The following is a 27811-nucleotide window of genomic DNA, read 5'->3' on the forward strand; positions in this document are numbered from 1 at the left end:
CAATCCATTTCCCTCTTCTTTTAAAAAACGCGGGGGGTTAGGAGTCTCCAGTCAAGCCACACAAAAACAAACACTGAAATCACTCGAGTTTACTTCACTTTATTTCATTTTACAAGAAACTTGCATAGTTTTGCTTCAAGACTCAGTCTACTCTGCTTAACATATAAAGGCAGCTAAGTGTTGCAACAATTCACAGCAAGTAGTTTCTTTGTTCAAATCTATCTGGGATCTCCCTGTGCTGGTGACATGAAATGGACCACAGGACTGAGTGTGCAGGGTTTCTCCTCTCCGTGTGGCCCTGTGATGAACTCCTGATAGACGAAAGATTCTTTCATTGATAATTTATAACTGTTTGTTCCTATTCAGAGTCAAGGTGTGAGATGAAACGGGCACAGAAAAAAGATAAACCTTTCTTAAAAAAAACAAAACTATAATCTCACAGGATGTGACTAAATGTTGAAGCTTACTTTTCTATGGATAATCAGTGTAAAACTCAGTAGTCTGTGCTCTTAATATAGCCACTAAAGAGCCCCGTTCCTGTCGGGTGCAGAGAAAGAAAAAAAAAAAAAAAGTAATACTGAAAAGATTCAGCCTTCAAGGTAATCTAGTGGTATCGGCACCTCCCCTGTTGCATGTTTAATATAATGCAGGTGCAGCTTTGACATTTCATCAAAGCCCATATCGCATTCAGTACACTCCCATTCCCAATACTTATGCTCTCTGTGCGGCTTTGGCTCTTTCTCGACCAGCTCCGGTCCCGTCTGAGATGCGTCAGCTCCTGAGCTTTGTTCACTCAGTGGATCAGCCCGGCAGAAGGGTCTGGAAAACTTGGGGCAATGTAAAGGTTCTCCACAATCCGAGTCGTCGGTGTTTTCTGAATCTCCACACTCCCCCTGTGTGTTTTCTTCCCTCTCCGGGTGCTCTTCCCTATTTTCTTTCATCTCTTCTTTCTCACTAGTGACCAGTGAGTCCTTGTCAATATCTTCGTCTTTTTCAATGAAGAAACCACTCACTGGATGCTTTTTAAAATGTTTTCTTTTGTGTGCAATAAATTTTGTGTAATGATAGTAGGCCTTCCCACAGTAGGGGCACCGGTGATTCTTTGCACGGGGGCGAGTTTTGGTGATATTCCCCTGCTGTGTGCTTCCATTGTTAGTTTTGTCTCGTCTAGTCAGACTGTGATTTTGCAGGTGTTTATCTAGCGACGTTTCATCTACATAGCCGTGAGCACAGCTTAAACACCAAAACCGCTTTTGATTATGCATATCAACGTGAGCCAACCACGTCTTTATGGATATGAAGTACTTGTTACACTGATCACACTTTGGCTTAAACTGCCCACGGCGCCTGTGAGCTCTCAGATGACCAATCAGCCGGGTTTTCCTGATGAATGACAACCCACAATCTGGACACTCATACTTGGGTAAATTAATCTCAGCCTGTGAGGCACGCTGGCTAGTTTCTTTCAAAGGTGGATCATCGTGCAGCTTTTTGTGTTTTTCAAATGAAACCCGATACATGTAAACCTTACCACAAACTTCGCAGGAATAAAAATTGCGGGGAGGATTCTTCATCGAGTCTGTGGAAATGCTTTGTATCATTTCTGATTTTGTGGCCGCTAAACCGCTCTCAGCACACTCATCTGCAGTACCCATGTCTTCATCTCCGTTTCCTCCAACGTCCACGGCTGCTGCAGGAGTCCCGTCGTCTCTGAGCGGAGCTTCCTCCTCTTCCAGGGCGTGCTGGTGCAGGTGGGTCTTGTAGTCGTCCAAGTCAGTAAACTTCAGTCCACAATCCTTACATGAAACACTGACTATAAGGAGAAAAAAGGGATATTTTAAATCACAAAAATGTCACCTTGCGAGCTTGATTTGAATTTGTGAATTCATGAACATTTATTCGTGTTAGCTTAGTGAATAATTGAAGTTTGGACATTTGAAAGCTTTGAGACGGACGTCTGGCTCATCGATGGTAATTATACCAGTGGATATGTAGAGTGACAGCAAAAGCTCTTCTCAGGTCACATAACATGCAAAAAATTTTTTTTTGAAAATACACATAGAAAAATAACCAATTTAATTCTATTGATCAATCATTAAACCTTAACCTGCGTATGAAACGGTTAAGAAGGGACAAGATAGCAAAATGTAATATAAAAGCAATCTACAGGTTTGATCCATAAACTAGTGAGGGCAAATGGCGAAAAAATTACACTTTATAGTGTTTGGTTTGCTCAACATGCAAAATGACCCCAAATATGGGTTTGAGCTGAAGATAATAACTTCCCATAAGAAAAAAAACAAATCAGAGTATCTGATGTCTACTGAATGAAAGCAGATCAACTTTCTGTCCATCAATAACCTGTGTCAGATCCCAGCTGATGATGATTGCCCATATAAACTGGAATATAAGCATCCATCTATCACTTATAGTTGCTTATTCCTATTCAGGGTTTGTTCCAGCTCTCTTTGGACAAAGACCGGAATCAATCCTGGACAATTCATCTGTCCATCACAGGGGAAACATAACTACGTATGGATATAAGATAACAAAACAGACCTTTTAGTTAACTTTTCAAAATTGCATTAATATTATTATTTGCATACAATATCCATCACCGACACTTTATATCTGCCCTAAAAAATACAAAACTTAAGTGATAAATTATTTAAACTCTGCAGCTAATCTGCTCTATTTGTTGTTTATAAAAATATTGTTAAAAAAAACAAACTTGGATACTTTATATTCAAGCCTAATCTTCATAAACTAAATTGAAAACCCATTATGGCTGCATCATAGATGAATATTGATAATCACCACAATACACTCTTAATGTCGATAATAAATCTGGTGAATCATGACATTCACTGCCCTAATTATTTTTGTATTTTCTGCCTTAATTGGTGATCTTAAATCAAATTTCCCCAAATTGCTGAGAAAATATATATTAAAAAAAAAAGGAGTATGTTTTTCCAACTGAGACTGTTTCCACAATATAGCATTTGATGATGGATTAACAGGTTTTTTCTTTTCTTTTTTTTTTTAAACAACCGCGTTAGTGTTGCACAATTACACTACCAGTTGAAAGTTTGGATTCAAATGAATGGGAATGTGCACATATCCCAACATACCCCAACATATTACATATAATCCTGATGTGGTCAAACGCTAAAACCCATAGAGGAGCAATTATTACAATCACTTCAGACAAATAATCAATTGATGTAAATAATCACACGACCCAATAACACACTTTTGAAAGAACTTTATCCAGTTAAGCAAGTAGAACAACTAATCACACTGTAGACTGCTCAAGAAGCGAAAAGAAAAGATAAACTCATATTACCATAACCAAGCAAAATGCTTCCCCCTAAAAATATATCCTACAGCAACATCAACATTAACTGTTGGTAGTCTTCCCAAAAAAAAAAGAAATAACACTATGAAAGAAATAACAGGAGCTTATAAACCAATTCATACATAATGTAATATAAATGACACTTGTTTGTGGAATAATGGCAAAATGTACAACATTCAGCAGATTTCCAAATCTCCAGCATTAAAAAGGAACAGCAGCAACAGTTGAAGATATTTGGGTTGAAAGATTTTCTCATAAAGTTTATAATGTTAATTCATAAACAGCACTTCCCATTTCTTTTTAAATGTGTACGCATGACAAACATCAGTGCCTTTTTTTTTTTTTAAATCCCAATACTTCAATGCATGTTCCCCATATTGGATTTAGTGAGTTAATCTGACGTGCATGAGATGTAGTCAAAACAAAATGGTCACTATGAGGAACTCATATATATAATACCTACTTGTATTTCACATTTACAGATATTAGTCCAGTGTAAAGAAAAGCCTGAGAATGGGAAATAGTGATACAAAAGGATACTCTAACTTCACAGATGTGTCTAAAAATAAAACATCTCACAATCTACAGTGTTGTTTCAGTCCGTTTACACCCCACAGGCATGTTCTGTGTAATGCTGGTGCAAATCATACTCTTGACAAAACGTAGTTCCACATTTAAGGCAAGTAAGGCCATCAGCGTACCCTGAGACAGCAGCAGGGGTGTCCCTCTGTCTGCGGTCACAATGCTGACTTTTATGTTTTTGTAATGCAGTTGGTGAAAGAAAGGCTTTTCCACAATATTGGCAACTGTGGCCACTTTGGGACCTGCTGGTGAGGTCGAGCGTAGGTGGGTCCATGGTAAAAGCTGGGAAAGACTTCCCTGCATCGTCCCCAGTGAGGATGTCGAGGTTTAAAGGCTCGGAGGTCATAGCAGCGCTGAGCCTGAAACGGACCTCGTTTGGGAGACGGCAGCGCACCTCGTCATGCCAGACGAGGTGCTGCCGCAGCTGATTCCCGGTCCAAAAGCTGTGGCAGCACAGAGCGCAACAAAAAGGCCGACTCTTGGCCTTGGCCTTATGGGCTCCCAACTGTTCCTCTGTTTGAAAAGCTTTACCACACTTATCACACTTGAACAGATATTTGACCGTGTGCTCTGACGGACAGCTAAGTGGCGGGGGGACATTAGCTGCGGCTTTGGCAGTTTCGATCTCCACCTTAGACACATGTTTGGCCTCGGGGTTCCCACTCTCATAATGAAGAGGAGTGACTGCAGAACTGCTCAGTTTCTTACAGTCTAGACTGGAGACAGATATCATATGTGGGGGGTCTGACTTGATTTTCCTCCCTCCACTATCAGCAGCCCTATTTTTCTGTGTTTCTTGATTTTCTGTTTTATTCGTTTCACAGTTTGAAACAGTGGGCTCTAGTTTTACACTCAGTGGAAGAATCTCTTTGCTTGCTGTACTCTTTGAGTGGGCCTGCCACTTATGAGCACGCAGACCTCGCACTTTTGCAAAGGTCATAAAGCAGACGGGGCATTGGTGAGCTTTCGGCTTTTGTGGTGATGACAAAGCTTTGCAGTTAGTATCATCGTGCCTTTGGACAATATCCAAAACCTCATCTTGCCGACGGTCTGCTGCTTCCACAATTTTACAATGCTCATTTTCAACATGAGTAAACAGAGACGAACTTGGCTCAAATGTCTCATCATATTCTGGACATGAAACCTGCTCTCGCTTGCTGCCGCTCTCCACATTTGTGTTTGAATCTGGTTCTATGTTGGTTTCACACTGAGGGTTAAAGATCTGGTGGCGCTGAAGAACGTGGTGGTTGAAAAACTGTCTGCCACATTTGTTGCACTGAAAAGGTCCTTCGTCAGTCTTACGGCTAACAGATTTCAAATCGTCGTCATTTAGGAAGGAACCTGGGAACTTCCTTTCCTTGTGCCATCGTTTGTGGGAGCCAAGAGCAGAGTTGGTCACAAACCGCCTACCACATTCAGAACAGGGAAACAGTCCTTTACCTGGGTCTTCTTTTATAGAGGTTTTAATCAGAGAAATATCCAAATTTGAGCTTGTTTTGCTGCCTTCACCATTATTCTTCAGCTTATGTGTGCCACTTTCCACTTCCTTCTTGAACTCTGTTTGTAGCTTTAGCTGGCCAGAGGGCTCCTGTGTGCAGACACCATTTTCCAGTGGTTCTGTCTTTACAGCTGCTTGACCGTCTCTTTTAATGCAAAGTTTTTGATGAGCTCTTAATGACGCTTTGTTGCTGAAATGTGAAAAACATGTTGCACACTGCAGATCCTCCAGTGTGACTGTGGATCGCGGTGAAGATGGCGAGTGCCCGGTCTCGTAGCCATGGCTTTTCATGTGAAACTGAAGCGCTTTGGCCCGTGAAAACAGCTTCCCACAGTCAGGACAGCTATACGTGTTCTTTTGCAGCTGCTCCACCTGATGCTGAAAAGACTTACTGGGCGGGGGGAGTAGCTGGTCACTGTGTACGACCTGGTGTCTGAGGAGGCTGGAGAACAGACGGAACGACCGGTCGCAGAGTTCACATTTGTGATTTCCATTTTCGTGTTTGCGCATGTGCAATGCCAATATTCCTCTGTGGCGGAACTTCCTGCCGCACACCGAACATGCCACCTTAATGCCGGAGCGCTGGCGTCCGCTGAGGGAGTCCGCTGATCCATGGACACCTTTTCTTAGCCTCAAATCTGTACACTCCACCTGATTTTGCTTGTGGTGGGAGTAAGCCCCCAAAGACCAAAAACCCTTTCCACACTGTTCACAATGGTAGATTTTGGGGCCTAATAATGTTTTCTTTGGATTGTATTCCTTTTTAGTGGCCGACATATGTTCCCTTTTTTGTTCTGTGCATGTTTTCATATGGTTATACAAGCTGGCCGCATGCAAATAAGACATCAGGCAATTTGGACACTGGAACTGTTTTTTGGGGGAGTGATGCAACTGATGAGAGACTAAATCCGACGAACAAGTGAAAACTTTACCACACTCATCGCATGTCCAAGTTTTCTTCTCAAACCCCTCGGTTTCATTCAACACATCACTGCTAGGGGTTTGATCACCGTGTGTTTGCATGTGACTGTAGTGTGCTTCATAGCTACTGGCTTTGTAACCACACAACTCGCATGTGTAAACGGTTGCTGACTGACCTGGAGTCTCTTGGCGTCTCTCATCAACCTCGTGCCACGTTCTGTGAACTTGTAGAGACGAAAGACTAGGAAATTCCTGGTAACACTCTGGACAAACAAATCTTTCCCCTGCCATTATATTTTCCACTTCCTTTGCCACCAGTGCACATTGCTCGTCGGTTTGCTCAAAGTCGATCTGAACTATTTTCAAGTCAATCCCTGGTTTTGATACAAAACCACTGGGGGAAACTAGGGTGTCACCATCGTCTCTTACTTCCTGATCCGATTCACACAACAGCTCCAGGTCAGGATTGACATCTTCAATTGGCTCGTCTTCAGATTCGCTTCCACTGATCACCTGGACATTAAAGTCTCCGGGTTCGTAGCACTCCATGTCTTCATCAGTCTCTTCTACATGTGATTCTTCAACAGCAGCACTGGTGGGAAGCAAACTTTCTGAATGTGCTCTCTCTATTGTTAAAGCCTCCAAGGGCTCACTCTCTTTCTCTCCAGTGTCTGATACTATGCTGGATGATAACGGAGATGATTGTTTCTGAGTCTCCTTCTCCGTTTCCACGAAAACATCTGTATGTTGAAGTTGATGAGAATGAAGTGCTGAAGCCCTGGAGAACTTAAGTCCACAATCTTTACATTCAAACGCCTTTTTCTGAAGCTGACACACTTGATGGAGGAACGACTTTGCAGGGGTTTCATCACTGTGCACCGTGCGCTGATGCCGGTAGAGGAACGTTAGAGTCATAAACGCTTTTCCACATTCCTCACATGGGAACTTCTTTGCTGAATCTTTCGAGTGGTTAGAATGCCATCGCTGATGGTTAATGAGGGCAACATGACTACTGAAAGCCTTATTACACTCGCTGCAGTAAAATTCATTGCAGGCCTTCTTTGGTTTTTGTTTTGTTTCTTCCGGAGAGCACTGTCCTTTGCGGCTAAATCGCTGATGTGTTTTCAGGCGCGACAAGGTCGAAAATGCTTTACCACATAAACATTTAAAAAGCTTTTCAGAATTATCCTCTCTCTGAATTTCACTTGTTTTTTTTTCCACAACCAGCTCTCCGGTTTGAACTACATCCCCTGAGCTCCTGTTTTTACTCTTTATCAACTTTTCCTCATGATACCGTCGATGAGCATCGAGAGCTGAAGCACGAGAGTAACTCCTCCCACAAGACTCGCACTGAAATGACTTCTTTTTCAAATGTTCCAGGTCATTAAAAACAGATTTTGAGGCTTTCTGGTGCGAACGCAGATGATTGAGAAAGTGTCCAATAACAGCATAAGATTTCCCACAATCTGAACATACATAAGTATGCTGCTTTGTTACACTAGAAGTTACAATATCAGACTCCTTTGTGGAGATCTGACCATGGTTCTTCAAATGCAAGTCCAGTTCAGTCATCTCAACAAAAGAGCGTGAACATAAAGTACAGGAATACGGTGTTTCACTGTCCTTTTGGGCACCATGTAAGAGGTTGGAGTGGTCGTCTAAGTGCACGTATTGTTGCTTGTGTTGATAGTGATGCTCCAAGTAGGCCGTCTCTTCACTGAAGGCTTCTCCACAATCCTGACAGCAGAAAACCCCAACCCCTAGAAATAGAAAGGGGAAAATAGGAGGTCAAAGCCACTCCTGAAAGAAGGAAAGAAAGAAAGGAAAAAATATAACACAAAACACAGGTGCAACGCATGTCTTTATTTAAACAAAATTAAAATTTACAGGTTAATTACAGAACAACAGACTCCCTAAATCCAATCAACAAAAATATAATTCTTTCAATTAAAAAGAGGAAAGAAAATTTGTCATTTCAACTGAGGGGTTAAGCTGATGCTAAATATTGATCGCTTACCTGATACAAAGAGCAGCATTTTTTAATGCACCAGTGGCAGCGTAGTGCTGCTTTTTAAATCATGTAACCAACACAATAAATTATTATTATGGAAATGTTGTAACTCTCACAGTCTGATCGATTAGTACATGTAAATTTCAGCTGAAAGTGGCATGAAATAAGTAAAATGTGATTACAATAAGGGCTGCACATTAACTGAAGTTTAAGCCAAAACCGATACTACCTAGGCTGCAACTAACGACTATTCTTATGACTCTCAAAATTATTCAATGGCTCTTAATTAGCTCTAGGCTTTTTAATTTTGCATGACTTTGTTTAAATGATGCACTCATTGTAATTAAAATGAAAAATTAAAGACATTAAAAATGGACACTTAATAAAAAAATAATACATCTTTTAATGAACTTTACTGCCAGTCGTCGTGGTGTTGCATCGGTCGTCGCCACATTGTTTACCTGGCACTGTACTCTACTGCGCATGTGCAACTGTCAGCAGAGATAGAAAGGGAAGCAGATGGCTCACTTTGTCGAAAAACCCGCGTGGTGACGATAGCGGCTGAACGCTATTGCCTTACTTGGTTAATTTTTTTTTTTTTCGCTGACAATAATAAACAATGAAATTCGTCAACGACTACCGTATTTTTAGCGATTTTTGTCGACAACGTCGTCCAATGGTTGCACCCCTAATATTAATGATATTGATAAAAGATACTTATATATTTAATTTAAAAAAAAAAATCTAATATATTGTAGTCTGTGCTCCCAGGGGGGGAAAAAAAAAAAAAAAAAAAAAAAAAATCTAAGAGGCCGCGATGAAAACTATCCTTTTAGTGACCCTGGCCACATTGGAAAAGTCCTGAATCTTCAATGATCATACATTTTTTTTATGTAAGGCACTAGGGCTGCAGCTATCGAATATTTTAGTAATCGAGTATTCTACTGAAAATTCCATCGATTAATCGAGTAATCGGATAAAACATATTTTTGTTTAGTTAAAGATTAATTATAAATATACATTAGATGTTAATTGACATTACTAAGACTAAATTATATAATACAGTAGGTTCATGGCTGTGAGTTTAAAAACCCTGAACTTACACCAGTTGACCAAATTCACTGCCTTCACTCAAAAAACTAAGGATCTTACCAAGAAATATTCTTATTTCTTCTAACCTAAAAATGCCATTACACCTGATAACACACATCACTTAAAAGGTTAGGTGTTTTTCCCAATTGAAATTTTATTTCTGTCAAGCAAATTTTAAGTTCTAGTTAAGTTTTAAGTTATAAAATTTTGAGTTTTGGCAGTGTTCAAAATAAAATTATGAGAGCTTCTGTATTGGAGCACATTAGGCACCAGTGCTACTTGATGTTTTATCCATCAATGACTACAGAGCTAACATTGAAAACTACCCAGTCAGCTTTATTACATTTTTATTTTTCACTCTCATCACTCTACAGCTCTGTGTTTTTACAGATGAAATGTGTTAGCCACGCATTGACAGTAGTCATAATTAATAGAAACTTAGCCCTCCACAGGGCTAACGTTATGTTAGCAAGGTACCGTAACGTTAATGTCATTAATTATCGCTACGTTAACTTAAGGGGACCTATTATGAATGTGAAACCACGCCCACAACTAACTCTAGCCGGAACAATAACAACTCCGCCGGCCAGAGCTTCCGCCATTTTCTACGCGTCATTCAGGCAGCCAATCAGCACAGAGCCTCATTATCATAGCCTCCCCGCCCACTCAGAATCACGCATAGAGAATGAGGTTAGAGAATGGGAAGATAAAGACATGGCTCAGAGGCTGAATTTCTAATTTATTTAGCAAAAAAAATAAAATCAAAAAGCTTGTTTTTAAGACATTCAAGGCCTGTTCAAAATAGGTATTAGATGCCATAATAGGTCCCCTTTAATTGTACTGTGTCTCAGGTGACGGTCCTCCGCTCTCGGAGTAAACAGGGTGTTGGGTGGAGATGTTGCAGCATTGAGGATGTGCTGTTGTGGTATGCAGCGCTGTCTTACAGTGAAGACATGCAACAGTGTTCGCCTTGGTGTCCAGCTTGAAATGCTCCCACACTTTTGACATTTTCTGCCTTTTCTTTTAGTTAAAACCAAACATATCTGCCGCCTCTTTCTTCTACCTTTACGTGCGTGGCGTCAGCGCGTTGCGCCGCATTAAACTTGATCCAGGCGAAATACTCTGCTTTGAGTTGGCAAAATTAAACGATTCCTCGAGGCAGAGAAAATTCCTTGATCATTTTTTGTAATCGAATTACTCGAATTATTCGAGGAATCATTTCAGCCCTATAAGGCTCTACAATATTGAATAAACTACAAACAGCTTTGGTTCAAAGTTGGGATGGTTCATATCAAACAAAGTCAAGTGGTTCAAACAATTTCTACACAGTGAATTTCTGTTCATCCTTTAAGAGAAATAGTTTTATGAATAACAAACACATCTATTCATGTCTAAGGGTGAGATGTTGTTCGTCTAGTTTAAGTAAAATTGTAAAATTTTCAAATAATAAATGCACTGATTTACGTCAACCTCGACCAAACATCAAAAATAAACTGCGTCCTCAACAAAATGTCAGAATCATCACTAAATGAAATAAAATTATTTGTCACTTATGACTATGATTTTTTTCTGTCTAAAAAACTTGAACAGTTAGTAAATGTCTCCTGAATGCGGGAGACACGCTCTGTGTACTGTCTTTAGCAGCCATGGGAATCCAGCATTACCGTGATGACGGCCTTTCAGGTGAGATATAAGACCGGCTGTGTTCAAACTCCTCTGTCCTCATCTGAGAACCCTGAACATTTTACAAATTGCAGCTGTGTTTTTATTTGCCCCCACCAAGAAAATAACCAGACTTGTGTGTTAGCCTTGTCATTGTGCTGTTGGAGCTCATGTACAATCAAGCAGACACAGGGACATGCTGGGGTCCTGCCAGTAAATTACATATTACATAATGAGCATGTTACACCTCGTCTTAAAAGGGCACTTCTCGCCCACCATGAATCTATTACAATAATATATATCAAACCAGACATTAATCTGGGGGTTACATTAGCAAGAAAAAGAGGAAGCAGCAGCACTTTTTGAGAATATGGTGTCACTGTCAAGTCACACTTTAGTCATCACAGTCAGACGACGAGGATGTTTGCTCCTAATCTTTCCATTAAAATTAAGACTCATTTGACCGATTCACAAAGCGTTTCTTTTGTAAATTCAAAATCTATTTATGATCACTGCTCACAATTACATTTTATTACATTGACATTTTATGAATGGGAAAATAAGAAAGTCTTAAGGTAATTTTAACCTGCACCTACATATAGGGAATCTGCATTAAGAACTTTATCATCAGATCTTTGTAGGAACTTGAACACTGTTTTAATGAATTAGGGATGTTAAATAAACGAGTGGTCTTTTGTATTGTACATTGATTACACAACCAATAGAAGGGCTTTGAAGTGACACAATGTTGACAAGAAATGTGTCTTTACAGTAGGACTACTCATATTTTAAAGTAGTTAAGAAAGCCAAGCAGTTAAGTGCATGTTTTGCCAATATTTAAAGCTTGTTTGTTTGAGACAACATGGTAAAATAAATTAACGGCAGGGAAAAACATCAAACAAAAGTGTAAATGTAAGATGTGTTTCCACTGAATTAGGTTTTTCTTTTCATGAGTGTAAATCTCCGTATTTCCATAACTCTAGGTCTCACCCCGAGAAACTTCTCTTCGAAACAAAAAATTAAGATCAAATTCCAAAAAAGAAACAATACAATCTTAACTACAAAAAAATTGGACAAAAACATCATTAGTTTTGGACAAATTATTGCAACTGGCACTATTGCTGTTGCGAAAAATAGTCAAAAGGAATCGAAGGCAACAGATGACCATTTAAATATTTTTTCAAAAGGCAAAGCCCTCATGTAAGGCAGTGGTGTATAATGATTTACGCCTGAATTATGGTTCAGTGACGGCGTGTGGTCTGCGTCGTCGCGTACCACACGCCGTAGGCACGGCGTCGTTTTGACGCAGAACCATAACTCAGCCTTAAGTCGTATTATAGCTCAACTACATCATATAAATGTAGTTAAAAACAGCTGGTATCCAAATGCCACATGAGCCTCAATGCGCGAAGTAGTACCCTGTTTCTACCATGCGGTTTGGTACAGTCCAGTACAGTATTTTGTGTGTTTCCATTACAAAAAGGGCCCCATACAACCGAGCTATACCGTACCAGTTCTGTGACACCGTTTGTTGTAGGTCCATAGAAAGATGGTACAGTTTGGTTAGGGCGGAGCTACTGGGGTCACACAATACAACCCGCTGACTGCCAGACAGAAAAAACGTCACTACCCACGACGAAAGCTAGCGAACAGAACAAACACAAGAGTTTGTTTGTAAACACTCAACTTGGCGTTCAGATGGATGGAGCAGGTAGAAATGAAGACGTGTACAAAGTTATATCTCAGCGGATGGCGGCCGAGGGATTCAAAACAGACATTGGAGCAGTGTCAGATAAAATTTTAACGCTAAAAAGGACAATATAGGAAAATTAGGGAAAAGAATTAAGAATGCAGTATTGAAACTGAGGAGCTGTAGAAAGCGCCCGTTAACATGCATTCCTTATTTTCATTAAAGCGCTGCGGTGCAGTTAATATGAGTTACCCGGGTAATATCTTTGTCGGTACAGAGTTTACTTTGTACAAGTTAGTACACATATGCGTACAGTTACATCATAAGAATGATAACGTGTGGCATGAAGCTGCTTACCCTCTGGCGCTGTTGTGTACCGCTCCTCCCGACTCAAGACCCAAGCCAGAAGTTCTCTTCTCTTTTCAGGTGTGTTTCTCTTAGCTGCCCACAACCTTTTCTCACACAACAATTTGGCGTGTTTTGTACGTACGAAGTACCAAAAGCCAAGCAGAACAAAAATGAGCTGCTAGGTTACCTCCATTGTTGCTGTTTGTAGCTTCAAGTCTGTTGTCATTGCAATGCTATGACGCTACACTAGTGGGTTTAAACCTCGCTTGGCGGGCCAACTTGCAGTGTAAACGCTCACCTTCATTGGCTGGACCAGTCTAACCCCCTGGTCTTCAATTCCAGTCCTCGTGGGCCAGTGTCCTGCACGTTTTAGATGTTTCTCTGCTTCAGAACACCGGGATAGAAATGATTGTATACGATTGGGGGCGGTAAGCAGAGCAACAGTTGGAAAAGTGATATATATTTAGTAATAGCGGCAGTAGCAGATTAGAACAACGAACAACTTAACATGACAACATTGGATGAAGAGGAGATTATAACATTGCTTTGGTTGCGATCTCAGCAAAGGAACCTCCGCGCCGTCACTTTTGGCCAGCTGGTATCTGACCGGGACCAGCGCCACTCGCGGCCACAGCGAGAACTGCAGGTCGCGTACGCGTTCAGTCGGTGCGTCCAAAATGCCATACTAAACAGTATATACTAAAAAGTATACTTAAGTTCGGCACACTTTTGAGTAAATATCAGTAGTATGCATTAATTCGGACGTACTATTAAGAGCGCACACGTCACTTCGTGCCGTTGGGAGGAAGTGACGTGTCACAGCAGCAGTAGCAGCACCGCTCCGCTATTTCCCATTTAATCTGGCCGAAACAAGATGACATTATATAATATTATATACAAATATTAGAATATTAATATTAGATAATAATATTATTATACTTCTGACATATATGTATCACTTAGCAACCAAACACCGCTGCATTGCGGGAAGTTTCTGCTCAGCTAGTGTCCATCAATCCACACTAATAGATTTCTCCGGAATGAGTATGGATAGTGCATAGGCTACTATTGAGTACGTACTAATGTTTCGGACGCACTAAAAAATCTCACATGCTGTTTTTGCATACTCATTAGGGTGGAAGTAAGCAATTTCGGACGCAGCCAGTGTCTTTATGAGAACGTGCACGTTGACGCGTCAAATGAAAGCAGGATACGCCTGGCGGCCATGATGCGTACGCGGTCTGAACTGCAAGTACATCTGGGGCTTAATTAGAATCAGGTGTTTTAAAGCAAATAAACATCTAAAACGTGCAGGACACCGGCCCACGAGGACCAGGATTGAGGATCCCTGGTCTAACCCAACCCAACCCGGACCGGAGCGCTCAGTGGAAACGAGGCCTGAGACAGTTGCAGCGCGGTCAGAGTGGTCAGAGTGGTGAGGATATAGATGTTAATTGTTCTTTTTGCCAAAAATATCCTGAGACATATTCCCACTTATTTTGGTCATGTGAATTCAGTTATAAATTTTGGGAGGGACTTCCACAAGTATATTGTTGATTCTGTCTTTTCTGATTTTCATCTTTATTTTAAGAATGTTATTTTTGGTTTTCATAATTTTAATCACAAAGATAGGGACGCTTTCTTTTTTATTAATCTGTTTTTATTTTTAGCTAAATTTCACATACACAAGTCCAAATTCATCCGCAGAAAACCTGAACTCCTTGTACTTTTTTTTTTTTTATCATTTTTTTTTATGATAGAGGTAACAAAGGGGCAGGGTTAAATAAGTTTTACTTCAACCTGCTCCTTTTCGGACACTGTTTTTTTTTCCCCCGTTTGTATTACGTTTTTGTTGTTGCTTTTTTTCTGTATGTTTTGAATTTGTTTTAAAATCTTTTTTTATGTGTTCGAAATAAACAATTAAATAAAAAAATAAAAAATACTTTAAAAAGAACTTGATCTATATATAAGGACAATTTACTCATCAAAAAACAAAAAGACACAAAAAACCATCGGCATCTGTAAATTGTTCAATTTGACTACATGAAACCTACACATTATGTTGTTTTTATTTTTATTTATGTTTAATTTACATTCAACTTGTTCTTTATATATTCTTTTGTTTATTTCTTTTCTATATGGTGCTCGAATGTCTGTATTTGTATGTTAGCCTTGTTCTTAATGTTGCATTGTATTTTGAGATTTAAATAAAGAAAAAAAAAAGGGGCGGAGCTAAATCATAGAGCTACTACTGAAACCAGCTGATGTGAACCGAGCAGCAAAGGCATGGATGAAAAACGACTTTTTGTACCATAGCTGTGTGGTATTTTGATCCAAGGAGGTCATAGACATTTCATGTCGCCCTCAGGAAACTAACAATATTAAAAACAAAGCGTAATACCCCTCCTTTACAAATAAGTACAACATAAGTGGACGAATATGTCCGCATATATACAAAATATCCGTTCAACTGAATGTCACCTCTCCCCGGAACCTCTGGGTAAACTTAAATCAAATCCATCGGTACTTTTGTCAGGTTGTTGTTAAAGTTGTGCACATATTCACGTGTGTAGGTCTCAGTCAGCAAGGTGAAACACGTGACGGTACCAACAAGGTTCATCCTTGTAGCAGATAAATCCCTGACACTCACCGTCAGAGTCCTCGGTAGAAACATGCAGGTCCTCTCCGGGGGGCTGGCCGCTGATCCCCGGGTCGTTTGCAGCGTTGTCGTCTGTGCTCGCTGCAGAGCAGCCTCCCTCCATCTTGGCTGTTGTTGCTGTTAGCTGCTGTTAGCTGCAGGCTAACTCACGCTCCCAACTTATCTCCGGGCAAACAGCGCCACCGCTGATACCAAACGGTTTATCTTATTACTACAGTGAGTTCAGGCGAATTGAAAATTAGCGAAAATAACACCTGAAATGAACCGTGTTATCGCCACAGATTAACGTAGTTTATTAAACACAATTGATTCCTGCTTATTATGAAACAATCAACTAGCTGTCCTGCACATGCGCAGTGACTCTCCGCCCGCTGTGGCTTCGTGTTCAGGCTGATTTATGGGTCCGCGTTAAATCGACGCAGAGCCTACGCCGTAAAGTACGCGTCGACGCGCACCGTACGGTGTGCGTCGCCGCGTACCCTACGCCGTAAGCTCTGCGTTGGTGTAACGCGAAACCATAAATCATCCTTTCCTCTGCGAGAGGTTTATTATATTAGGTGAATGTCGCCCCCTACTGGAAACACATATGAACGGACGAGAAGACGAACAAAAATAAAAACCTACAAGTCATTTGTGTCACAATGCTTCCCCAAGGACATTCTCGGGCCCAAAATTAAGTGTGCTTCCTCTAATTTACTTTACACCATCTGCACATTCCATTATCTTTCTATTATCTCTTATCCATACATAACCCATAACTACAAAGTGATACATATTGGTTGAAATTCTTTTTATTTATTTTTTTAATTCCCATCTGTCTTTTTGATTCACATTTAGCTATTGGTTCTCTACTGTATCCATTCAACTTTCTTCTAAGACTAACATAAGACATCACTGATACTGCAGTGCACCTGCCATGTCTTTGAAAATAACCCCTCTACGCTGGTTTTGGTATGTAAACAAAGTTTATTCTTAGAAGGTGGCTGGATCGATACTACTTGTCCCTGAGCAGGCAACTGAAGCCAATATTACACCCACTCTTATTGTCAGTGCTGAACCTGGATAACCAGAGGGTTGTCAGGAAGGGCAAGAAAAAAGCTATACCAAATCAAAATGCAGAACACTGTGATCTGCTGTGAAAAACCCTACAAAGGGAAAATATCAAAAGAAGTTGCATTAACAATAATAATAATACTCAACAAAAAAATCTTCCCAGTGCAACTGACTTTTTTCCCCATTTAATAAATGTAGTTTGGACCCAGAATGATAAACCAACCCCCAAAAACAACTAATATAGCTTACTCTGTATTTATTTCTCTTCTACAGCTTAACTTAAATCAAGTTATGTGTGACAGATGGTGCAACACAATGTTATAATCAAAGGCAGGTTGTATTAAGTCCAATATGTAGGCATCATGGTAAAATGTTAACTGATAAAGTAAGCGGGTCAAGGTTTTTTAACCAGTTAATGTACGGGAGCTGGGTTTTTGCTCGTCCTTAAAACAAAATAAGGGTCTTATTGGGTCAAGAAAGCTCATCAAATGTCTCTTTTTATAATCAAGATTCTGAATTCAGCTAAATCTTCAGTTGCAGAATAATATTCTTTACTGCCCACAACAAAATTACGTTTAAGGATTTGAATTTTGCCTGTTTTATAAAAACAGATACACTCCACTGTGAAGCAATTCTTCTCATAGATGTAAACCGGAGTAAGTCATTCTTGTCATTATAAAAAAAGAATAATACTGACAAAACACCTCATAAATCCAAGTTTAGTTTATTACAAAATTCACTACTTAACAACAGTGTCATCAATAATTGTATAATGGAGCCAAATTTTCCATGATGCCGATAATCACCCGAGAATTAAAATTTACAGAAAACTCTTCAAGTGAAAGGTCCATTTACACAGTAATTTTTGTTAACAGGTACTTCTCCTTCGATCAAATTACCATGATGAAAGCTTTACCAGTGAAATATCTGGACCTGGCCCTTGACCCAGTGAGTTAGGTGCTTTCCAGCAGACATATACTTGTATGTTGAGTTATTGTAACCGTTGAGCACGACAACCTCGATCACTTCTCCAAAAGCAAGAACTTAATGTTTCTTTACAGTATCTTTGAAATTGTTGCTCTGCATTTTGGGAGTGAGGTCACACTGTTGATCCTACCTTAAGCACAAACTAGGGCCTAGAATACCAAGACAGCAGACATGCAGACTGTACTCATAAAAGGCACAAAGTATACTGTACATGAAGAAACACAGTACAAATGGTTCAAGACATATTAACAGAACTAGAAAAGTACTAATATTATCTAAATCTAAATGTCATTGGCAATAAATGAAATGTAAGCTGTAGAACCTCATTAATCTGCACTCCTAGAAGCTTATGGAGAACTTAGATCCATGTAAAAGAGAAAGAGACCAGCACATTGTTTACATCGGTTTCAAACAAACTGCACAGCTGCATTTGAAGCTGAAAGTCTTAAAAAAAAAAGAAAAACGGTCAAAATGTGCAAACTAAATTCAGTTTATCCGTTATATGTGTAATGCCCATCTACTCAGATGTTTATACCACAACATAGTGTCAAATAAATGAGGTTCCACAGAGTAAAAAATATTAAAAGCTAACTAGGTTTTGTTGCTAGTGTAGAAATATCATATCTCCCCTTGTGCATGTTGCAAGTAATGCATTTGTAGATCCAGCTCCCGAGGAAGAGAGCACCCACATATCATGCATTGGAGAAGCCGTTCTGGGGCAAAAGGCAAACGGGGTCCGAGTTTGTGAGGTTCAGTCTGCGGGGCAAGTTGAGGTAGGGGCAGGGTCTGTGGCATGTGTGGCCTCTCGCTCATGATTGCCTGTGGTGTGAAAAAGATATTTGGGTGTGGAGGTCGTGGAAGTGCACCGACTGCGACAGAGTGAAGAGGGTGAGGGCCAGGCAAAGCAAGAGGAGGGAGCGGAGCAAGTGGAGCTGAGAAAAAAGGAGAAGGCTGATTTATGATTATTTGAGTGCCCGTTACCATTGGTTGCTGCTGCAGCTCCTGTCCACTGCCAGGCTTCAGCTGTCCAGGGAGCAGAGTCTGCGGACCCACGGGAGTACTTTGGAAGCCCCATACTGGAGTTCCCATCCCCTGGCCAAAGCGGTGAGGCTCATACTGGATGGAGATGGGAACCTTCTGTGTGGCTGCCTGCACACTGGCCCAGCCAGCTGACACCTGCTTCTGCTGCAGCTGGAAATCTTGGTTATTTACTAATTTCTCAGTGGCGCTCATAGTCTTTGCGATTCCTGGAGGGGTCTGAATCTCCCACAAGGTGCTGGCCACACTGTGAGAAACCGGAGTGGAGATGGACATAGCACTGCTTTGGTCTAACTGAGCTGAGGTGGATGCAGCCGCTAAGCCTGAGGTCCACGGTTTTTGTGGCTCGCAGCCGTTCCATGGCTTCTCTGGCTGAGTAACAGTCGAAGATATGACTTGAGGATTACTGATCTCCCACACTCTCTCCTCTTTCTTGAGCAACGTGGACGGATCCTTTTGTGACGACACCTGGGCAGCAGTCGACCATCTGGGCAGCTGCAGCTCTTGCCCGAGCTTATTGGGAGAGTTATGCGAGTTTGCCATTGGATTGGGCCTGACGCTCCACAGTGCAGCGCCGTCTGTGTACAAGGCGGGACTGGAGAAGTCGTGCTGCATAGAGCTTGTGGAAGCTAGCACCGTGGATGTAGTTGTGGTGCTCCAAATAATCGGCTTGTGCTGCCTATGCAGCACCAACTCACTCCCTGCTGATGGGCTGGATTTTATTGGCACAGTCATTGGATGAGAGCCGACAACAGAAGACGTGCTCTCTTTTATGTGTGAATCTGAGCTCTGGGCGGCCGACTGAGATAACAAAGGGATGTCTGCCCAGCCCGGACTTCTCTGGTGGTGCTGCTGCAGCCCCGGCTGCGTCAAGCTGTCGAAGCGGGTCTGCTGGGGAGCTCCGTGCTGCTGCTGTGCAGGTGGGACGGGCATCACCTCTCCGCCGTCCACCTTCCACTGCACCGGCTGAGTGTGCTGCTCGGGCAGCCACGGCTCCTTCTGCTGCCGGCTTTGGAGATCCATGCGAGACGGGAGCATGGAAGACGGCGGCTGCGCTGCCCTTCTGCGCAGCTCGGCCTCTTTCAGTGGAGAAACTGGATAGAGAGGCTGCTGAGGGGCAATTACCCCCGAGCTCCCTAAAGGTCTAGACCACCCCCACGCTAGCCTCCCTCCCCTCCTGCCCCTGCCTCTCACCCTAGCACTCATAGGCAGGGAGCTGTACTGGCTGAAACCCTGCTTTTTACGAGTATGGATCTTCTGGTGAACCAACAGGCTGCTGAACCAGGAGAAGGTTTTGTGACACTCGTCGCAGCGATGAGGCCTCTCCCCCGTGTGCGTGTTCATGTGATCACGGAGCAGATAGGCCAACCCGAAGCTCTTGTCACACAGGTTACACTTGTGAGGTTTGTCCCCGTTGTGTGACAACATGTGGTGCTGCAGCTGGGTTTCGTCGCTGTAGCCTTTGCGGCAGTGGGTGCAGCGAAACGGCTTCTCCTGGTGCAGCTTTTGGTGGGTCCTCATGTTCTGCAGGAAGGCAAAGTCCTTCCCACAGTGTGGGCATTTATATGGCTTCTTGCCCGTGTGGATGATCAGATGCTGCTGCAGGTAGCTGCTGAATCTGAAGCCCTTGCCACACTCTTTGCACTGGTACGGCTTGTCTTTGGAATGTATGCGCATGTGCAGCTCCAACACTGAGCGATGGCGGAATGTTTTTCCACACTCTGAACACTTAAACGACTTAATACTCAAAACCTCGCTTTTCCATTTCTCCTGAACATTATCGCTGCTTAACGGAGTAATTTCCTTCTTAGGCTGCGTTGCCAGCTTTTCTAAACATTGTGCAGTTGACTTGTGGACACTTAGTAGATGTACTTTTAAACTAGATTCGTCACGGTAAACACTTGGACAGTGCGGGCAGGTGTGTCCTTTCTCCCAGTATTTGTTCATCTCCCTTGAGGCGCGAGGGGATCTGTCCAGTTTCTCGTACTCGGCCTCATGAACGAGCATGTGGGCTCTCAGGTTGGCTGGATGGCAGAAGGTCTGAGGACAGAGAGGGCAGTTGAAGGAGGGCTTTTGTTCCTCACTCTGGTGTGTGTTCTCTTTCCCCGGTGCTTTGACAGCCTCGTGTGCAGGTACCGGGGTCTGTTTGCTGGGCGGCTCAGAGGCCGACTTGGTCTTCCCCAGCCTATGCTGACGGCAGTGAGCCTTCATGTTCTGGGCGAAAGCAAAATTTTTGCCACATTCGGGGCAGCGGAAAGGCTTCTGGCCGGTGTGGAGATACTGGTGTTGATGAAGGAGGCTGCTGTACTTGAAACTCTTACCGCAGATGTTGCACAGGTGAGAACGGCTGCCGTCTGTGTGCTTGCGACGGTGATCTTCCATGACGGAGTAGTGTTTGAAAACCATGCCGCACTCCGGGCATTCGTAGGGTTTGAGAGCGGCGTGGCATCTCTGGTGGAAGCGCAGGACCATGCTGTTAGGGAAAGTTTGATTGCACTCTTGGCATGTAAAGATGCTTTCCTGGGAATGGGCCATCATGTGCTTGGTGATAGACACCTTAAACTGGAATTCTTGGCGGCACAGGGGGCAGTGGTAAGGCTTTTCTACTGTGTTATTGCAGTTGTGGTCCCTCAGCTTACCGACCGCAAAGAAAATCCTCTGACATTCTGCACACTGAAATCTACCCTCCGCGTTGGCTTGCGCCTCCTTCTTCGAAGTCAGAAGCTGCTCCTCCTTCTCTCTGTGTTCATTTCTGTGTTTATTGAGGCTGCTGCGGTGCTCGAAGGTAAGGCCGCATTCTTTACAGCTGAGGGGCATGAGCTCGTCCTCGTGTGCGTGAAAGTGGCGGTGGAGGTTGAACGGCTCACGCTGGTTGAATACCATCCCACAGTCTTTGCACACCAGCTGATACTTTTTCTGCTTAGCTACCGAATCAGCCTCCTCCTCCTCTTGGTCCGTCTCCTCGTCGTCCTCAGTGGCATCCTCCGTGTCCTCGTCCCCCCCCAGGTCCTCCACTGGCAGCTGCTCCGAGCTCTTCTCCCCGCCGTGTGAAGGTTCCTCCTGGCTGAGCTTCTCTGCAGCTGCAGCTGCAGCAGCGACGATGTTGCCATCAACCTGCTTGTCCCGCTTCACCTCTTCAGCAGCAGGAGCTTTATCCAGGTCTGGGAGAGAGAAATCACAGTCATTAACTTGGCAAACAAAGATAAGATATCCTTTATTTTCTCCCTCAGTGGGGAAACTTATTTTGTTGTCAGCAGTACACTTAGCACACACATGTAGGGGAGGGGTAAAAACACTGAAAAGTCAGAAATAAAAAAAAATATAAAGAATACAAAAAGATACGTATAAAATATGTATAAACACAGGATATGAACAGTATATACAGTTAAGAAACAGTGCAGAAAAGCAGGTGGAGTGTTGTGAGGTAGATTGACAGATATTGCACATCTTATATTATTGCACATGTGATAATATAAGATGTTATTGCACAAAATTATCAAATAGAAGCATGTTGTCAAATTATCAAATAGAAGCATGTTGATAATTTTGCAAGTAAATAACATATCCGTGCAGACTGCTGATCGTGTAGGCGTCTGGGTTTAGGTAAGTTTTAAAGATGAAGGTGAGTAAAGGGGGCATGTTTGAGGGAAAGCAGGGCTGTGGAGTACAGATGAGGTTAGCGAGGAGGCCACGGCTAAAGGCTGATTTATGGTTCTGCGTTACACCGACGCAGAGCTTACGCCGTAGGCTCTGCGTCGGTGTAACGCAGAACCATAAATCAGGCTTAAGTGTGAAACACATCAACATGGTGATCCTACCGCGCTCCTTGTCCTCCTCCAGCGGGGAGTGGGTGGGTATTTTCGCCTTTTCGTCGTCGTCTTCTTCGGGTTCCGACCAGTCGAAAGCCCGCTCGTCCACGGCGGGGGCCTCGGCCATCTTTTCAGCCGCTGTCAGGTCTTTGGACGAGACGCATGTCGTTGTGTCTGCCCCCCCAGCAGCAGCAGCAGCAGCAGCAGCAGCAGCAGCTGCAGCCTCGCCAGCAGCAGCAGCTCCGCCGCCATCAGCTCCACTCTCTCCCCCGCCGGCGGCTTCTCCTCCCCGGGGCGAGCCGCCTCCACACCCCGCCGCCTCGGCCCCGTCCCCGGGGGTTCCCACCTCCTCCGACGGGGTTTTCTGTCGTTTGGGAGACTTCGGTGTGTCTACGGTAGCCATGTTTCACCCATGCAACCCCCCCCTCCCCGTCCAGACACAAGGATCATGCGAGCCAGGAATCGCACTTCCGGTGGGGACCTTCAAAATAAAACGTTCTTTCTACTAACCAGATGTGATTCATTAATTCGGAGAATATATTTTGAAGCTTTAAATTATACATTTCCACTGCACTTCACGTCGTGATGTTGTTGTTAAACACAACAAACTCTTCTTCACAACTTAATTCATTCAGCGAAGAAAAACTTTTCAACTTCTATTGATTTTGGCATCCAGTGTTTTTTTATGTGGTGCCACAAAGCCACAAGTGATCGTTAAAGTTTATATGCAGTCCTGGACTGTGTTTTATTAAGTTTACTTACATGTCATGAGAACAGTAGCTATCTACAAAATATAACTTGTGCAAAAACTACATAGATGATGGCCATATGCTGCTTCTTTGGAACTATTTACAAACACATCCATGATACCACATGCAGGATTATCAATAGCCCAAACATACTTACGTATGTTTTTTAAAATTCCACAATAAACATGAATTTGTCTGACCTATATTCTGATGCTTTTTCTTATAGATTTTCTTTTTACATCTTCAAAAACTTTTTTTTTTTTTTTTTTTTAAATAAAGCATTTTGTCACAAAAAGCACTCACCAAAACACAGCCTAACTTTACAGTCCAATCAAATGTTGGACGAGTATGTACCACAATGAAACCATAAAAACAGCACGATTACGGGGCGACCTGATAGCAAAGTCATTAGTTAGGCATCCTTAATTTGGAGGTTAGAGGGATGAAATAGATCCTTCTCAGTCGCCCCCACCCAAAAAAGGGTTTTTTTTGTTGTTTTTTTTAAAAGCACAGCCATACCTTTGCAGGTAATTACAATAGCTACATAGTTATAACATATGGTAACAACTGCAGATTACAAGTACTTTATGACAACATAGTTAATCAGTTAGCTCTGAAGAAATAAGTACACTGCTGAGCATTGCAACTCCACTGCAAATTTTGTAGAGAGAGACATGCATGATGAGCATCAGCACCTATGGATATCATTTTTCTGAGTATTGAAATCTGAATGAGTGAAGATGTTATGCAAAAGAGCAATTAATTTCCATTGCCTATTTTAGAGGAGTATTAAACATGTCTGAGAAAAGCAAGATAATTATAAGGCCACCCAATGATCTTGTATTATGTCTCCATTTCTTCTTCCTGCTTCTGTCTTTTCTGAATACCAACTGAAGTGCGAGATGGCAAATCTGAAGTAGGATGCAAAACTCCAGGCAACTTGTTACATAAGTACTGTCACTATAAAAGAGCACTGATTCATCTCACAATTTAAAACATCAAATGTAAGGTGTGCAGTTTTTAAAAAAACAGATTCTCCTCAGCGCCGTCTCCTGCGTCTGTGGTCCACAGCTCTCCCTCGCCGTGGGCGCTGCACACTTCCATTACTGTCCGTGGTTCGATCAGGAGGAAAAGTGTCATGTATGTCTGGAGATGATGGAGCAGGTGCCACAGTTCCAGGTGGAGGATTATTTAAGTGCTGGGTAACCTGCGGTTGCTGCTGTAACTGTGTTTGCTGCTGTTGTTGTTGTTGTTGCACAATATGTGAGTGCAGTGGCGTTTCCACCCGCTGTTGTGGTTCTATGTGTTGCATCGGCTGCTGAACTTGCTGTAGCTGTAAATGCTGCTGAGGGGTCTGTGATGGGTGTGTCTGTTGAACACGATGTTGCTGAGACTGTGGTTGCTGCTGGGCTTCAAGAACTCCCAAAAGCCTTTGCAAAAGAACATTGTTTTGTTGTAGACTGACTGCTAATGCCTCTTGTGAAGCAACAAGGGTTCTCATGTCCTGCCTGAAACCTTCCCCAAACTCCCGGAGACTCTTTTCTACACGATTTCCCAACTGAATTGCAGCTTCCCCCAACCCTCGAAGCTCATCTTCAAGCCACGAGCTGCGTGGGGGGGCTTCAAGAGGACCCTGCTGTGTTCCCAGTGACGGCTGAGGACTGCTGGCCTGCGGGCTGCCATTGAGGAAAGGAGCGCTGTAGAGAGGTGAAGGAGGTAGCCATCGTTCTGATGGAGGGGGTGGGCCTATTCCCAGACCCAGTCCTAATCCCAGTTTATCCTCCATACTGTTCTCTACTGGTTCACACTCAGGTTCACCAATTTCTCTTTCGCGCTCAGGGTTGTCCTCATCTTTCTCGAAAACCTCTCTCTCTGACCCTTCCGCTCCAACACCTGGATCAAATTTTGAAAAAAAAAAGCAGAGGTAAGTTCTTCTACAGAATCTACAAAGAAAAGCACACAGCTTCTTAAACAAGTCACTATTACCTGTGTCAGAGTCAGGGAAACATGGGAAACTTGCTTTTGGCCTAGTGGTTATCTTCTGTCTGGCTTGCTGCAGCCTAGGGCTCGACTGTGATGGTCGTCCGAGCATTGAGGCTCCTCTGCTGGATGGCAGGTAACAGGTGCGATGCCGGGCATCCGCCAGCCTGCCTCCATTGCGTCTCTTTAAATCGTCCCAGCGCTTCTTGACTTCTCTGAGGGTACGTGGGACTCTGGACACAGCATTGACCCTCTCCAGAATCCCCGCCCAGATGCGCTCTCTCTCTCGCCGCCGAAGTCTCCCTGCAGGGCCAAAGAGTTCCCCCTCGCAGCGAGTGACTTCTGACACCAACACTTCCAACTCAGCTCCACTGAAACGACTCTTTCTTTTTCCTGCTCCACCAGCAGCCAGCGCAGCTGACATAGCTCTGTCTGTGGAGAGAAGGATAAGAGGACATGTTTTGGTTTTAACAGTGTCAAGTATTCAAACTTTACTAAAGCTCTGTTATTTATTTAAAATTGCAGGTACATTCATAAATACCATTTCACACATCTGAAGTGTTCTTTTTCAACTGTTTATGCTTTCCAAACTATTTCCATTAGGATGTACAGACAAACATTTGAGGAAATGTAGAATCTTACTTTGTTCAATGGACAAAAGGTCGTCCGAGGACATGCCAGGTGCCATGATGTTGGGATGCACCACTACCACGTTGAACGGAAGTCCTCCAGGTAAAGTACTGTTCTGTTCACAACTGCCATCAGAGTCGTCGTCTTCCCGGGGGAAGCCGTTCTCTGAGGCTCCTCCTCCAAAGGGTCCCTCCGGAGACTCCACTTTGATGTGCATGGGAGGTGATTGCTCGTACAGCAGCCCCCCGTCCTCGTAGTACTCAGTCATGGATCAAATCTGACTTACAACAGAACTGACTGGGGAGGCCAATTCTGATACTGGGAGTTTCTGCCCCATTAACACCAGCTCAAAGTTATCCACTAAGACATTATAACTCTTTAGGGAAGCACATGATGATGAACCTGCTACAGGAACAGCTGCCACAAGTACCGTGGGGCGATTTTCTTTTCTTTAAAACAGTGTTTCCCAACCTGGGGTCCGGGCCCCCCCTGGGGGGGCGCCAGAGATCTCTGGGGGGGCGCGAAACTTTGTCTGCTCTGAAATTATGCAGTTGTAAAAATTATATTTGCGAATGAGTCATTCATAAGACATTGTTAGGAATAATTTATGAATGTCTTGAATATTTTTTGTGTTTTTTATACACTGTTGACAAACACAGGAAATGATTTCATTCCTTATTATTATATCATTACTCAACATTTAATCTACTCCTACAGGTTGTTAAAGGAAAAATGTAAAAAAAAATGTTGGTCTCATATTAAAAGAGACATTTTTCAGAAATATGTTTATGTCCTTTTATGTCCTTTTGTGCGTATTTTATACATTGGTGACATTGGAGAAAAACAAAGTCATATGCATATGTATACAGAGTAAACCAAAGAGAAATGTATCAAAAAAACATAATTAATGTTCATTTTTTCAATTAAAGACTATTTTGGTGCTAGTATGTACGGGTCGGGGGCCTGGCTGGTCTTAGACACAAGTAGGGGGGGCTCTAAGGAAAAAAGGTTGGGAGACACTGCTTTAAAAGACATATATAGTCAACCTGCCATTAAATACTGCCTTATAACAACATCCATCAACATGACTGTCATAGTTACAGACATAATAATAACAACTATATTATGTGAATACTTGTTTTCAGAGACTTTTAATGGCTAGTCCCACTTACTTAAATCCATTTCATCGACTCTTAGCTGTTTGTAAAAATAAAAACCACATGTGCAGTGAGCAGAACACCTGGAGCAGGCTGAGAACTACTGGTACATTTGTTTCACACAGAGATGCAGCATCCAGGCTGAGAGTCGCCTCCAGAGCTGAAATACAAGCAAAACAGATCACAGCTTAGAGCTGTGTGCAACATCCAAACACCTCTGCTCGCTGGTCAACACGCTGCGGACTCGTGCCTGATGTCGCATCGATGCGCATTCGTGTCTGCACCACATCCGCACCGCTTGCGCATCCTGCACTGATCCTGCATACATGAGAGCTGCTGCTGCTGGAGCTAACGCTGGGACAGGCTGACCCGGGCTCGGCTGGGCTGGCAGCTCCTGCCCCAGCTGTGGACGGCAACCGAGCACACGCAGTTACAGATATGACCATGTAATGTGTCTTACCTGCAGGGAAATCCACGTGGGAGACTAAACTAAAGCTAAACTGGTCTGTTGCAGCTGTTAGCTCCAGAGCCAAAACACAAGCCCTACACGGTCGCTCCGTGTTGACGTCACGTCGGGGCGCGTTCAG

General features: G+C 42.9%; 3 protein-coding genes across 6 annotated transcripts; all 3 read right to left on the bottom strand.

Moving 5' to 3' along the window:
- Window positions 1–96: 96 nt before the first annotated feature.
- On the bottom strand, window positions 97–16165 carry si:ch211-261d7.6 (zinc finger protein 420). 3 transcript variants are annotated; one of them, XM_061716529.1, is made up of 3 exons: window positions 15813–16165; window positions 6536–8119; window positions 97–1813 (listed from the first exon to the last, which is right to left on the bottom strand). In XM_061716529.1, the coding sequence occupies exons 1-3, from the start codon at window positions 15922–15924 to the stop codon at window positions 588–590; spliced, it is 2922 nt and encodes a 973-aa protein (XP_061572513.1). In that variant the 5' UTR covers window positions 15925–16165; the 3' UTR covers window positions 97–587. The 3 variants fall into 3 exon arrangements, with proteins under 3 accessions (XP_061572513.1, XP_061572514.1, XP_061572512.1); XM_061716530.1 differs by lacking the exon at window positions 6536–8119; XM_061716528.1 differs by lacking the exon at window positions 97–1813 and having other exon boundaries at window positions 3033–8119.
- A 1426-nt stretch (window positions 16166–17591) lies between these two features.
- On the bottom strand, window positions 17592–23141 carry zgc:66448 (uncharacterized protein LOC327401 homolog). Of its 2 annotated transcripts, XM_061716532.1 has the most exons (3): window positions 22718–23141; window positions 18843–22060; window positions 17592–18680 (listed from the first exon to the last, which is right to left on the bottom strand). In XM_061716532.1, exons 1-3 carry the CDS (start codon window positions 23109–23111, stop codon window positions 18480–18482), a joined length of 3813 nt encoding a protein of 1270 aa, XP_061572516.1. In that variant the 5' UTR covers window positions 23112–23141; the 3' UTR covers window positions 17592–18479. The 2 variants fall into 2 exon arrangements, with proteins under 2 accessions (XP_061572516.1, XP_061572515.1); XM_061716531.1 differs by having other exon boundaries at window positions 17592–22060.
- A 281-nt stretch (window positions 23142–23422) lies between these two features.
- On the bottom strand, window positions 23423–27807 carry si:ch211-261d7.3 (uncharacterized). The gene is made up of 5 exons (XM_061716533.1): window positions 27685–27807; window positions 27308–27384; window positions 26080–27062; window positions 25444–25869; window positions 23423–25350 (listed from the first exon to the last, which is right to left on the bottom strand). The coding sequence occupies exons 3-5, from the start codon at window positions 26333–26335 to the stop codon at window positions 24497–24499; spliced, it is 1536 nt and encodes a 511-aa protein (XP_061572517.1). The 5' UTR covers window positions 26336–27062; window positions 27308–27384; window positions 27685–27807; the 3' UTR covers window positions 23423–24496.
- Window positions 27808–27811: the final 4 nt, after the last annotated feature.

Source organism: Cololabis saira, chromosome 3 (genome assembly GCF_033807715.1).
Source record: "Cololabis saira isolate AMF1-May2022 chromosome 3, fColSai1.1, whole genome shotgun sequence".
In the NCBI taxonomy this organism is placed as follows: Eukaryota; Metazoa; Chordata; class Actinopteri; order Beloniformes; family Belonidae; genus Cololabis; species Cololabis saira.

Bases quoted from the DNA above. Each gene is read 5' to 3' on its own strand.
- zgc:66448 (XM_061716531.1), bottom strand. From the start codon at position 23,111: ATGGCTACCGTAGACACACCGAAGTCTCCCAAACGACAGAAAACCCCG. The intron at 22,061-22,717 runs GTAGGATCACCA...TCTCTCTCCCAG, and splicing joins GGAGGAGGACAAGGAGCGCG to ACCTGGATAAAGCTCCTGCT.
- si:ch211-261d7.6 (XM_061716528.1), bottom strand. From the start codon at position 15,924: ATGGAGGGAGGCTGCTCTGCAGCGAGCACAGACGACAACGCTGCAAAC. The intron at 8,120-15,812 runs GTGAGTGTCAGG...TTCTATTTCTAG, and splicing joins TTCTACCGAGGACTCTGACG to GGGTTGGGGTTTTCTGCTGT.
- si:ch211-261d7.3 (XM_061716533.1), bottom strand. From the start codon at position 26,335: ATGACTGAGTACTACGAGGACGGGGGGCTGCTGTACGAGCAATCACCT. The intron at 25,870-26,079 runs GTAAGATTCTAC...TTCTCTCCACAG, and splicing joins CCTTTTGTCCATTGAACAAA to ACAGAGCTATGTCAGCTGCG. The intron at 25,351-25,443 runs GTAATAGTGACT...AATTTGATCCAG, and splicing joins TTTCCCTGACTCTGACACAG to GTGTTGGAGCGGAAGGGTCA.